Here is a 12,565-nt window from a genome sequence, read left to right on the forward strand (position 1 = left end):
ATTCCCCACTCCAAATCACAATGACTTAAGTGCTACAGGAGGATTCAAGCTCATCAGGCTAACTTCAGAGTTCAAGTTTTAAAGGATAGATAATTGAAACAAACAAGATAGCACAGTCTCCCATTCATACAAAAGGAACACCTATCTATGACTTATGTAACTCGCTAATTACACACCAAGTAAGATCTCCTATCTGGTTCAAAAGCAAATCCAAAGAGCAAAAACATACAGCCAATCAGGAAGGATGAAATGAATTTGCTTAAAATCCCAAACTGACTTCTTCCACAAAAGGGGAAAAGAAATCAATTGTACCTCCAACTTATCAAATTCATTTGCATGTCTCAGGACAAGAATAATTTCATAGCTGTCATTGCTACAAACCTGTAAAATTAATCAAAAAACGATCAAGCTGCAGATCCCAGAGATTAGATCTCCAGGAAAAGCACTACAGACACCACCTAGTTTCCACTAAAGACATCCACTAATCCTTTTGGTACATTTCAAGGACTTGCACAATTTTTCTTACTACCTTTAACCCCTGTACACAATAGCTATTTCTTTCCTCTTTTAGAAAAGAATCCACAGCTTCAGATCTCCTGACAACCACTAAAAAACACTGAGTTAGTCCCCTCCATAAAACTAATCTTTCACTAAGTTATATTTGTCTCTATCACATCCTAAGCAAGAAATTTGGGCTTACTATGAATTCTATATAAATGCAGAAATAAATTAACTCATTGGATTGTCAAGCTTTTTAGGAGATCTAAAACAAATGAGGGTTTGGTTTTACTGAACAGTGACCCACAGAATTACTCTGGAGAAATAAAGACAGAAATTAGCTGTCACTTCCAAGTATCCGACCCAAAATTAACTTCCTGAGCATCTTACCCGCATCTTAATTTCCACCCTGTTTTCTCCCATATGAAAGCTACTTCCATCTCTGGTAAAAATCAAATAGATGTACTATTCCTACCATTCCAGCTAAGTGCAACTAAAAACCCTGGACATTATATATAAACAAAACAGAAGTCGACTCTGAAGGTGGAGGGGAGACACACCAGCTAGGGAGCTGGGACCCACGGAACACCACCACAGATAGTGAGTTCCCTGGTTTTCCTTTTGCCTCATGTACCACGTGGACATAGAGCTGAAGAAGCCAGTAATCCTGAAATGCTAGTGGAGACAGACAAAAAAGTCTCTGCTCTTGCAAGGGACTGAGAAAAAAGCAGCAGAGCAAAACAGGAAACTTTCAGACAATTATCACTGCACTCCAGCCAAAAACCCAGGAAGAAAACTGTGGCCCATCCCCACCCATAATATCACAGGCCAAACAGGGAACCTAAGCTTTCACTCTCTCCAGGTTATAATGTCATACTTAAACACGACCTACCTCCTTGCCCCCACCCCCTACCCCCTGAAAGGGTGATATCCAAGGCCAGGTTTTCTTTCCTGCCAGGTGGTAGTAAGATCCCCCTTCCCCACCATACAGTGTCTATAGAAACCACCTGGAAAGTCTGGGCTCCCACTCCCACGACATTGTAATGACAGAAGTATGAGACACAGCCTAGTGCGAGTCAGGACTTTCGTCACCCTCCAGGGGTGTAGAGAGTCAGGACTTTTGATATGCCCTCCCAGTGGTGTCAGCAAAAGACATGTGGGGAACAGTAAGGATGCAGAGTAGTACTGAGGAGGCCTAACGAGGAGCTCTAACTCCCACCTCTGCCCAGTAGCAACGAGGAGTCCCACTTTGGGTGTCAGTCGTCCAGTTCCTCAAAAGCACACAACCCACCCAAAAAAAAAATAGATAATTAAACAGCCTTGTACCTATTAAGGAAACTGAAGTCGTAATTAAAAACCTTCCAGAAAAAAAATTTCCTGGCTGGCCTAGATTATTTCATTAGAGAATTCCACCAAATGTTTAAAGAATTAACACCATCTCTTCCAGAGAACACAAGAGTAGGGAGCAAATCCCAATTCATATTATGAAGCTAGTATTACCCTAATGAAAAAACCAGGAAAAGACAGTAAAAAAAATTTTTTTAATTAAAAAAATAAAATAAAGACCAATACACAATATAGACCCAAAAATCCTTAACAACATAATAAATCCTATATTATCAAATAGAATTCAGCAGTATATAAAAAGCTTAATTAAATCCAGGGATGCAAGGTTAGCTCAATATTCAAGCATCAATAAAATGTAGTCCACAATGTCAACAAACTGAAAAAGAAAAATATTCACTGGATACCAATCTATACAGAAGAATCACCTGATAAAATACAATACCTGTTCATGAGAAAAACATTCAGAAAAAAATAGGAACAGAGGAGATCTTTCCCAAAGACAAGAGGTGTCTACAAAAAAAAAACTATAGCAAATAGCCCCTGTTAGTGAGAACAAGGCAAGGACGTCCACTCTCACCACTCTTATTTCACACAGCACTGGGAAGTTCTAGTCGACTCAGGAAGCAAGAAAAGGAAATAAAAGCCACATAGAAAGAAGAAATAAAATTGTCCCTACTTGCAGATGACACAATGGTTTACATAGAAAAATGCCACAAAATCTAGCACAAAAACTTCACAGAACTATTAAGTGAGTTCATTCAAGATAAACATTAAAAAAAGAAACCAAAAACAAATCCCCTGCATTTCAAGTGAAAAGAGCCTTCAGAATAGGAGAAAATTTTAGCAAATCCAAAATAAGGGATTTGTATCTAGAATATATAAAGAACTTCTACAACTCAGTAATAAAAGGGCAAATAACCCAATTTAAAAACAGGCAAGGGCTGTGAATAGACATTTCTTCAAAGAAAATATACAAATGCCTAATGAGCACATGAAACAATGTTTGGTATCATTTGCCATCAGGGAAATGCAAATCAAAATCACAAGGAGTTATCACCTCACACCCACTAGGATGTTATAATGTAGTAACTTCTCTGGGATGGCTAAAATAAAAAAAACAGATGATTAACAGTATTGGTGAGGATATTAAGAAGTGGAAACCCTTATAAACTGCTGATGGGACTGTAAAATGGTACAGCCTGGAAAACAGTCTGGCAATTCCACAAAAGATTAAATATACAGTTACAATATGACCTAGAAATTCAACATCCATGTATATAACAAAGAAAAATGAAAACACATATCTACACAAAATTCACAACAGCATTATTCACAATAGACAAGTGGAAATAACCCAAATGCACATCAACTGATAAATAGATAAGTAAAAAGTGACATACCCACACAATGGAGTATTCATTACTCAGCCACAAGATGGAATCAAGGGCTGTTATATGCTACAACATGGATGAGCCTTAAAAACAGAATGCTAAATGAAAGAAGCCAGTTACAAAAGACCACGTTGTATGATTCCACTTATATGAAATGTCCAGAATACACAGAGACAGATGTACAGAGACAGAAAGTTGATTAGTACTTGCCTAGGGCAAGGGGGGCGTGGGGAAAGAGGAGGATGAGGCGTCACTGCTCATGACTACAGGCCACCTTTCTGAGGCGGTGAAAGTGCTCTAGAATTAATTGTGGTGAAGGATGGTAGAACTCAATGAATATATTAAAAATCACTGACTGCCAGATTCACAGCTGAATTCTTGGTAGAAATTGACAAGCTAATTGTTAAAATTCATGTGGACTTGCAAGGGACCCAAACCAGAATACAATCTTGAAAAAGAAGAACAAAGTAGGAGGACTCTACTTCCCATTTTCAAAAGTTACCACAAAGCAACGGTAATTAAGACAGTGTGGTACTAGCATAAGGACAGACATATAGATTAATGCACTAGAACTGAGAGTTCAGAAATAAACCCATGTGTCTGTAGAACTACCATATGACCCAGCAATTGCACTCCTGGGCATTCATCCCAGTGAAATGAAAACTTCTGTTCACACAAAAGCCTGTATGTTAACGTTCACTGCACTTCTATTCCTAATAGCCAAAAACTAGAAATAACCCAAGATCATCCTTTTGTGCGTACATCCATAACAAAAATACAAAGGATTATAAGGAATACTAAGCAGGAAAAAAGAACCATTAATATATGTAACAACTTAAGATGAATCCCCAGGGAATTATGCTGAGGAAAAAAGACAATCCCCAAAGGTTATACACTGTATAATTCCATTTAAATAACATTTTTGCAATGACAGAATTATAGAAATGGAGAACATAGAGGTCAGGGAAGGTGGTGTGTGCTGTCAAAGGGCTACATAAGAATCCTTACGGTGAAACAGTACCTTGGTTGTCTCAGTATCAGTTATCAGTACTCTGGTTCTAATGCGATACTACAATTTTACAAGACATTACCATTGGGAAAAACTGGGTAAAGAGAACCTGGGATCTTTTTGAATAATTTCTCATAATTGCATGTAACTCTACAATTACGTCAAAATAAAAGTTCTAATAAAAAGAATCCCTCAATCAGCTATTAATAAATCCATATAAACACATACTACTTTTTTCCAAAAGATGGTAGGGGTAGATAACATATGTATCACAAGATACATTACAAGCAAGAAAAAGATTGATTCTAACTTAATTAATAATTAATCTAATTTGTTCCCCTGCAAAACACAGACTAACAAATACTATGGCTGAATAATGACCCTCTCAAAAGATAAGCACCTCCTAATCCCTGGAACCTGTAAATGTTACCTTAAGGACTTTGTTGGTACGATTAAATGAAGTATTTTGAGAAGGGCGGTTGGGTTATCTTGGACTATCAGGGAGGCCCCTACATATAATCACATATAGCCTTTGTGATCTCCCTCTGGGAGAGGGATTGGAGTGATGCTGCCACAAACCAAGGAATGGCAATAACCAGAAGCTGGAAGAGGCACAGGCAGATCTCCCCTAGGGCCTCTGCAGGTGGCACAGGCCTCAGACACTCTGCTCTATGCCCACTGATTTTGATTTCATACTGGTAATTTGTTACAGCAGCCACAAGAAACTAATGTAAATACCCATCTCCCAGAAACACTGTAAAGAGCTAACAAATATGCATGGAAAAGGCCCTTGAGAAGTCTGAAGTATAACTGCAAAAAGAGAAAACCAAATATAATTTTAGAGCTCTTAATTCAAAATAAGAATATGAGAATTTTTGAGAATTAAAGAAATTTTAGATAAAAAGAAATAAATATAGCTTTGGGGATAATTATGCCCAATGTAGACTCAGTTCACTGAAGATTAGCCCATTCCATACACAAGAACTGTTTATAACAGTTCTGGCCAAGATTCAGTCTTGATTAACTCTTGACTTCTAGGCTATTTCTTTTCTGAAAGAAAGAGAGCTAAATTGTGCTGGTTTCATTACTACCATAAATAAGCTCAGCAAAATAAGGTTAAGCCCAGCATTCCCAGACTACTCTAGATTTTTTCAGTTCTGCTTCTACACTTCTGTCCCATTCTTACAGAGAAAAAAATCAAAACATAGTTCTTCCTTTGATTTAATCGATGGTCCTAATGAACAGCCATGCTGAAAATACAACTTAAATTTACATCTATAGTCATTTGCATTAACAAGTATGTTATTCCAGTAATTCAGTAATTCAAACTCTCCAGGTTGAATGCCGCACATGAAATATTATTATGTATATGTTTATAACACAAACAACGCACGAACATATTTTTATTCATTTTCAGAATGATACAATGGCACATGCAAGAGCAGTATAAGAGTGCCAAACAAGCATAACACATGAATGGGGAAAAGGGAGACAAGGATGTCTCATGTAAAACTCCCACACTACAGAGAGACGCACCCGGAACAGCTCCAGAAGTTATGTTCAGCATGGGTACTCAGAAACTTTGGACATAGCTTTTAACACAAGGTATACTGCTACCCAAATAATCAATCTCTTACACTTCAAGCCACGTAAGTACAGTAAACTTTAAATTTAAACTGGACTAAACAAAACAAAATGAACAAAATAGCAGTAAACTCATAGACACTGAAAAGTGACAGGTGGTCACCACGGCAGAGGGGTTGGGGCAGGTAGGTGAGGAGGATAAAGGGGCATAAGAATCATAAGATAAGCTGGTCACGGGGATAGTAGTACAGCATGGAGAATATAGCCAAGGATTCTGTAACATCTGTTGACAGACAGAAACTGCGCTAGTTGGGGGGTGAGGATTTAATAATATGGTAAATGTTGAACCACTATGCTGTACACCTGAAACCAATATGAGAATGTATGTCAACTATACTTCAATAAAAAATAATCTGACTTTCAAAGAGGAAAAAGATTATATAACACTTTGCTGTGATATCGTGGTGGCAGAATAAATAAAATGCCACCTCATTAAATAAATAAATAAATAAAAACCTCCAAAAAATCTAAACTGTACTCAAACAGGCAGGCATTATAGAAGACTCTAGAACTAGACTGCCAAGGTTCAAATCCAGGTTACTTAACCTCAGTTTCCTCATAACTGAAAATGAAGATTTTAAGAGTATTTGCCTCATAGGGGAAGTTGTATTGATTAAAGGAATTAAAAACTTAAGGCACTTAGAACTGAACCCAGTATGTAGTAAGCACTCAAATGTTAGTTGTTATTTATTGTTATTGTTAATAGCTATTAAAAGGGAAGGTCACCATTACTACCTATGGATCTCCTAGTAGTTCCACAGCTGCGGTGACAAAATGCCAATGATCTCTGCACTAAAGGCATTGCTGTGCCTCTCTCTCCCTCCAGACAGTAAACTCAACAGTCATGCCTTCCTCAAATCTGTCCCCATCATCATGTGCAGCTTAAATGTCTAAAAATGTTCAAGTTAAGTAAATCAACATTTTGGTGTTCAAGTCACTCCTAATTACCATCATATTTCTCCCTAACCTTACACAGGCAAATTTTTACTTAAAGGCTACACAATCTAAATAAAAAATATTTCTAAGAAAGTATTTGTATTACAACAGGACAGCAGAAATAAGAGCCACAGACAAAGCTGCCTTCCCCAACATACCTCAACATTCCTTTGGGAAAATATTTGCTGTCAAAGTTAAAAACAATCCTACACTCCTAACAACCAGAGAACTGCCACCATTCATTTATCTTCCCTCATCCTTTTATTCCCATCTCTTGTCCATCAGTTGGCTAGTTGACACCACTAGACACCAGCTCACCAACATGCTATCTCCCTGCTCTGCCACTTCTACCAAGGGGATTATGATACGCTTACAAACACACACTGGAGGTGATCTACTATTTGAGATGGAAAAGTAAGGGTGGCTTAAGTCTTCCCTTTATCTACTTACTGTTGAGGAAGTAAACAATTTAGGCTTTCAGACACCCCAGCTGTGACAGACTGCTGAAAAGGTGGTTAACCATCTCTGGGCAGCTGTCACCAATGGCTGACCCTCAAGTGTCCCTTCCATCTGCCCCCTGGGTTATCACAGTAGGATCCCCAGGTCCCTGCTGCCAGAGAGAACACTTGGTACAAGTGTGATCTACTTTCTGCAGATCATCTTCTGAAGCTCACAAAGGCCTTTTCTGAGCTGTACCTCACTGCTACAGGGAACTCACCAAAGGCTGTTCTTAGCTCCACGATTACCTTCAAAACCTCGCAGCTAAAGGAATCACAGCTAGTCCTCATTATCCAAAAGCAATTAGGCACCGAAGGGAAAAGCCACATAGTGATTTCTCTTCAAGGACCACATTTCACAGTGATGAACAGAGATTTTATTAGAATTTTATCCCCCAAAATGGAATGAAATATAAATCAACTAATTTCCACAATGTATCTTCTATTTACCAAAATTTAGGCTACTCTTGCAACAGTGCACTAATTCTCAGGACAAGGAACTAATCAATTTGTGGAGAGTTTGAGACATAATTTTGTGACCAAACTGTAAAATAGCATGATGTGACAGTCCTGAGTTCACATTTGCCTTTTGCAAGACAATTACATAGAATTCATTTCTGGGAAAAAAAAATTCTAGGTTTCATCATTTATTCTCCTGGAGCATCTCATATTCCTTTCAAATTCTTATAGAGCACCTCTCTAGTCATCATCCCTTCTGGTTTTCCTCATCAAAACTTAACTGGTCTAAGTGACTGTGAAGGGGTATGTGGGTGGGACTTTGTGAAGGGGGGAGCCTAGTAAATATAATGTTCACCACGTAATTGTAGATTGATACCAAAATAAAAAAAACTTTACTGGTCTAACACTGTCAAATTCCCACCAGTACCGCTTTTATGGTATCACAGAAAGTGTACAGATCTTAGGTGTGCAACTTGAATTTTACACACATATATGCCCAGGTAACCACAGTCCATCTCTAGATACAGAACATTTCCAATGTCCCAGAAGGTGTCCTCGTGCCCCTTCCAGTCTACCAGCATCCCTGCCACCCCATCCCCAAAGAACCACATTCTGACTTCTATCACTAGGAAATAGTTGTGCCTGTTTGTGAACTTTACCTAAATGGAGTCATACAGCATGTTATTATTTTGTTTGGCTCACTCATTATGTCAATGAAATCTATCCATGATGATGCATCTATTAGCATAGTTCATTCTCTTTTACTGCTTTTGTAGTATTTCCTTTGATAAACATATAATTTATTCGATAAACATACAATTTATTCATCCATTCTATTGCTAATGTATGTTTGGGTTTCATCTAATTTTTGGTCATGAATAAAGGTGCTATGAACAATATTTTACTTTTTCCCTTTGGTAGACAATATACATCTGTTTCTCTTGGGTATACACCTAGGAGTGGAATTGATGGACTGTGGGTAGGATTACACACAGTTTTCCAAAATGGCTGTGTCAATTTACATGCCTACCAACAACATATGCTAGACCCAGTTGTTTACAGTTCTCAACCATGTTCTAAATTCATGAGATCCTCCATCTCTGCAAGGTTTGCAGTATCTCCTTCCAGTCGATTTGGAATGCGTTCATATTATGTTGTTGGGTACTAGACAACTCTACTGTGATGAATGTTTGAGTAGAGATCAGTTTTACAACTCTAGAATTCATTTGTGATTACCTCCACACTTTATGACTTCTATACAAATCCTAAAACCCTAATGTATAAAAAATCCCTCTAATACCTGTTTTCTAAACATTTTGCCTCAAACATATCTTAGGTGATTCTTCCCAACACTTCTGAATGTCTTTACACCAGTGGCACCACCTTTACAATAGCCCTTGCTTTTCTGACATAATTTTCTGTACTCTCAGAAATCAGAGGCCTAGAGAAAGTTATAAAGCTGGCTGTCACCTCTTATTTGACCCAAACCACCTCAGAGGTTGACAATTCTTTCCCCAAACCCAGTAAACAAAAAAATCCCTGCTTTATTCTTTTCCTAAATTAATTAACAATGTCTCCAATCTTCAACCATAAGAAACAAAAAAATTTGGTCTTCCCTTGACTGCCTGGCAGATGTTTCCCTTCCCCACCCCATTATTCTTCACACCCAGTCTTCCAGTCTACCTTCAAAATAAGTGTGGTGGACTCTGAACTCTGCTCTGCTACAGCTGATGCCATTGTTCAACACCATCACCATCTCCCATAGGAGTATGGAAACTGCCCTTAACTGGTTTGACATTCTGACTTTCATCCTGCCACCAACGTCACCTGTACAGAACATAAGGCTGATGTGACTCAACCGATTAAGATCCTTCTACAGGTCCCACCGCTCACACGATAGTCACCCACCCTTTCACCTGAGATTACACCATCTGCCACAACTTTTCCTGGTTTCTCTCTTAGCAATTGCTGCAAAACTCTGGTCTGACCCCTGCACAGCCACACTCTCTCACTCATCCTGACTTTGTGCTGCTCCCTCCTTCAGCCAGAAGCCCTTTCTCCCTTCATCCTGCAGGCAGCTCCTTCCGTTCTGAGCCAGCATCGCCCCAGCAGAAGCAACTGTTCCTTTTAATTTCCACAGCTCTCTGTTCTCACCACAACTAGATGTGAGTGCACGGCATTAGTTAATCATTTGTTTTTTTGCCTCATTCACTGTCTGCCAACATCTGACCTCGGGCTTCTGCCTAGACTCTTCAACAAGTTCAGGAATAAATCTATACGTCCCAAGGAGTCGGCAGGGCAATTCCACAGCAAAGCAGTGAAAGAAAAATTAGTGCAAATACGTCAAAGCAATAAACCTAACACCAGTTTTCTTTTAAAAGTCACCCAGCAAATTATTCTTTTTAAAGAGTTTGATAAGCACTGAAATCTTCCTTAATTACTGATTTGTGTTTTGTTACAAATCAGACACAACTCTTTAAAATAAGTGCACAATCATAAATGCCAAGTGTTATCACTGTATTTTTAACTTTTTGTTATCCCTTTTACAAATTATTGTTTTGTTTTTTCTTTTTCTTACAACGGTATAAGAAGACGGTCTGGACAAGAAATGTTATGCCCCCTTCTGAGCTAAAATCCTCACAAAGAGGTTATAGGATTTCCCTGACATTTTAAGTGACAACTAGAAACCACACCTAACCCCAGCCCCAGACCAAACTGACCAATTCTCCACCACACAGTTTGAAAGGAAGATTCTTTGGGGTTTTCCCTTGGCTGTCAGCAACAGCCAGCCTAAACACCTGGTGGGAAAGATCAACTACTAATTTTGCTCAGATGAAACATCAGAAGCCTCACTTTCACAGGGCCCAACACACAGCAGGCACTCCAAAGACAGCTGCCACTGATGATGGAAAACAAAGTGTACTGTGCTTTCTCGGTAACAGAACAAGGCACTCCACAAAATCAAGCCCACTACCAAAAGGAAAAGTCACTTAAGTATTATCCTTATCCGTCGCATCAAAGTAAATAGGGCAGTAAAACCTTTATTTAAAAAGCGTAATTTTTTAAAAGAATATTATTTTTACTTTCAAAAATACACATTTTGTAAAAAGGACTTTCATCAAGATGGTTTTTTAAAAAACTAATCCAACCAGTTGTATTTCATGATATGTCTTTGCCCAAATAAGTGACTGGCATAGTTAAATTTCATCTGTAAGACCTTCACCAATACTTCTTCATTACTTCCCTGGGCTTGAACTGAATCTCAGACTTCACTCTCATCATAACCACGTGCACCTACAGTTAATGAACTTTGAAGATACAATGCTCCCGGGGAATCTACCTGAACCAGGGTAGTACAACGCAGAAGCAAAACGTCTCTACAAGGACACCTAAGTGCCCTAACTTTTTATTCCTTCTCTCCATTTAGGCAAGTAGTAGAAGCTAAGATGCCTTAATGCGCAGACCTAACATTAGCCCCTAACATTACCTTTCCTTTTGTAGGTGTCACTGTGGCACCTACAGGCAGGCTCTGACTCCTGGAGGACACACAGCTAAGGCAGCTCCAGTCCCTGCCCTCCAGAGCTCACATCCAAGCCTGGCACCTGGCGGCCTCTTGGGATGTTCCGCACATCTAACAGTGGCAGAGCTCAGAATATACTCAGGGCGGTGCAGTTTCCAGACCCGTCCTGGTGTACAGCAGGAAAATCTTGGTAGTAATCTAAATACCTAGGGCCTCCTGGCCCTCCTCGGCCCACGGCCATCTCGCCCTCGCCCACAGGGCCTGCATGGCCCCGCAACCTCTCAAAGCCCCTACCCTTCGGGAGTCGCTTCCCCGCACCACCTCCCACCTAATCCAGCGACACCACTGCGTCCGGACCCCAACTCCCAGTCAGGTGATATTACCGAGGCCACAACCCGGGTAGGCCTGCGGCCCAGGCGGAAAAGCCCGTGGGGCTGCTTCGCGTCCACCCACTCGGGGATTCCCCCCGCGGCCGCCGCCATTTTCCGCACGCCATAACCTGTAACGCCTCCCACCTGTAACGAGCAGGAGACAACGCACGACTCCGCGGAGGGGGGCGCGTGGGCGAACTGGAGAATCCGTCGCAGGGATGGGGGGGGTCGCAACCTCCAGGCAGAACCCGCCGCTAATTCATCCCAAAGCGAGGAGGTGTTTGGCGTGTCGCCCTAGTAATGCGTCCGGCCAGGCTTTATACTGATTGGCTGCGAGCGCCGTGACGCGCAGCGTCGCTGGCTGCGTGGGAAGCCCGGGTCTCCCGCAAACTGCTCCAGCAGCCCTGCTTCGGGGGAGGGGGGCGGGCTCCCGGGGCTCCCTCGGTCGGGAGCTACCTTAAAGGGGCCGCGCTTATTTCCGTGAGTGTCCTCTGGGAGGTGCGACGGAGGGAGCCAAGGGGTTAAGGACAGGAAACAATAGAAATGGGAACTCACCGAGGGCATCATCCCAGGGAACCCAATGGCCCGCCAAGACCCTAGAGTTTCAGAATGGCAAACAAAAATCTGGGAGGTGTAAGCCTAATTTACTAGCCTGAAGTCACAAGGTAAATCAGTAGTAGAACCAGTTGTAGAACTTAGGTGCTGGATGCGGGACGCTGACCTCACCCTAAGAGGCGCAGTAGTTCCCAGTACAGGGAAAGCTCCTTCCTCTGAGCACCCACAGCCCTTTCATCATACCCCTGGAAAGAGGCATTCGTTACTTCCTATCATGATTTGTCTACCCGCTAACCTGTTAGACTCCAAAGCTCCCTTAACAGTGGGGACCTTTAAAC

General features: G+C 40.7%; 1 protein-coding gene across 3 annotated transcripts in view; it reads right to left on the minus strand.

The window, feature by feature from the left end:
* Positions 1-12,092, minus strand: part of LCLAT1 (lysocardiolipin acyltransferase 1) — a 266,456-nt gene extending 254,364 nt beyond the window's left edge. Inside the window, exon 1 of one of the 3 annotated variants that reach the window (XM_036903613.2) lies at positions 11,817-12,092. Coding sequence is in view for 2 of the 3 variants with exons in the window: in XM_057497297.1 (XP_057353280.1) it covers positions 11,685-11,797 (113 nt within the window). In the remaining variant the exon portion in view is untranslated. The other 2 variants (XM_057497297.1, XM_057497298.1) reach the window with 2 other exon arrangements.
* Between the last annotated feature and the right edge of the window lie 473 nt (positions 12,093-12,565).

Source organism: Manis pentadactyla, chromosome 2 (assembly GCF_030020395.1).
Source record: "Manis pentadactyla isolate mManPen7 chromosome 2, mManPen7.hap1, whole genome shotgun sequence".
NCBI classification, from domain to species: Eukaryota; Metazoa; Chordata; class Mammalia; order Pholidota; family Manidae; genus Manis; species Manis pentadactyla.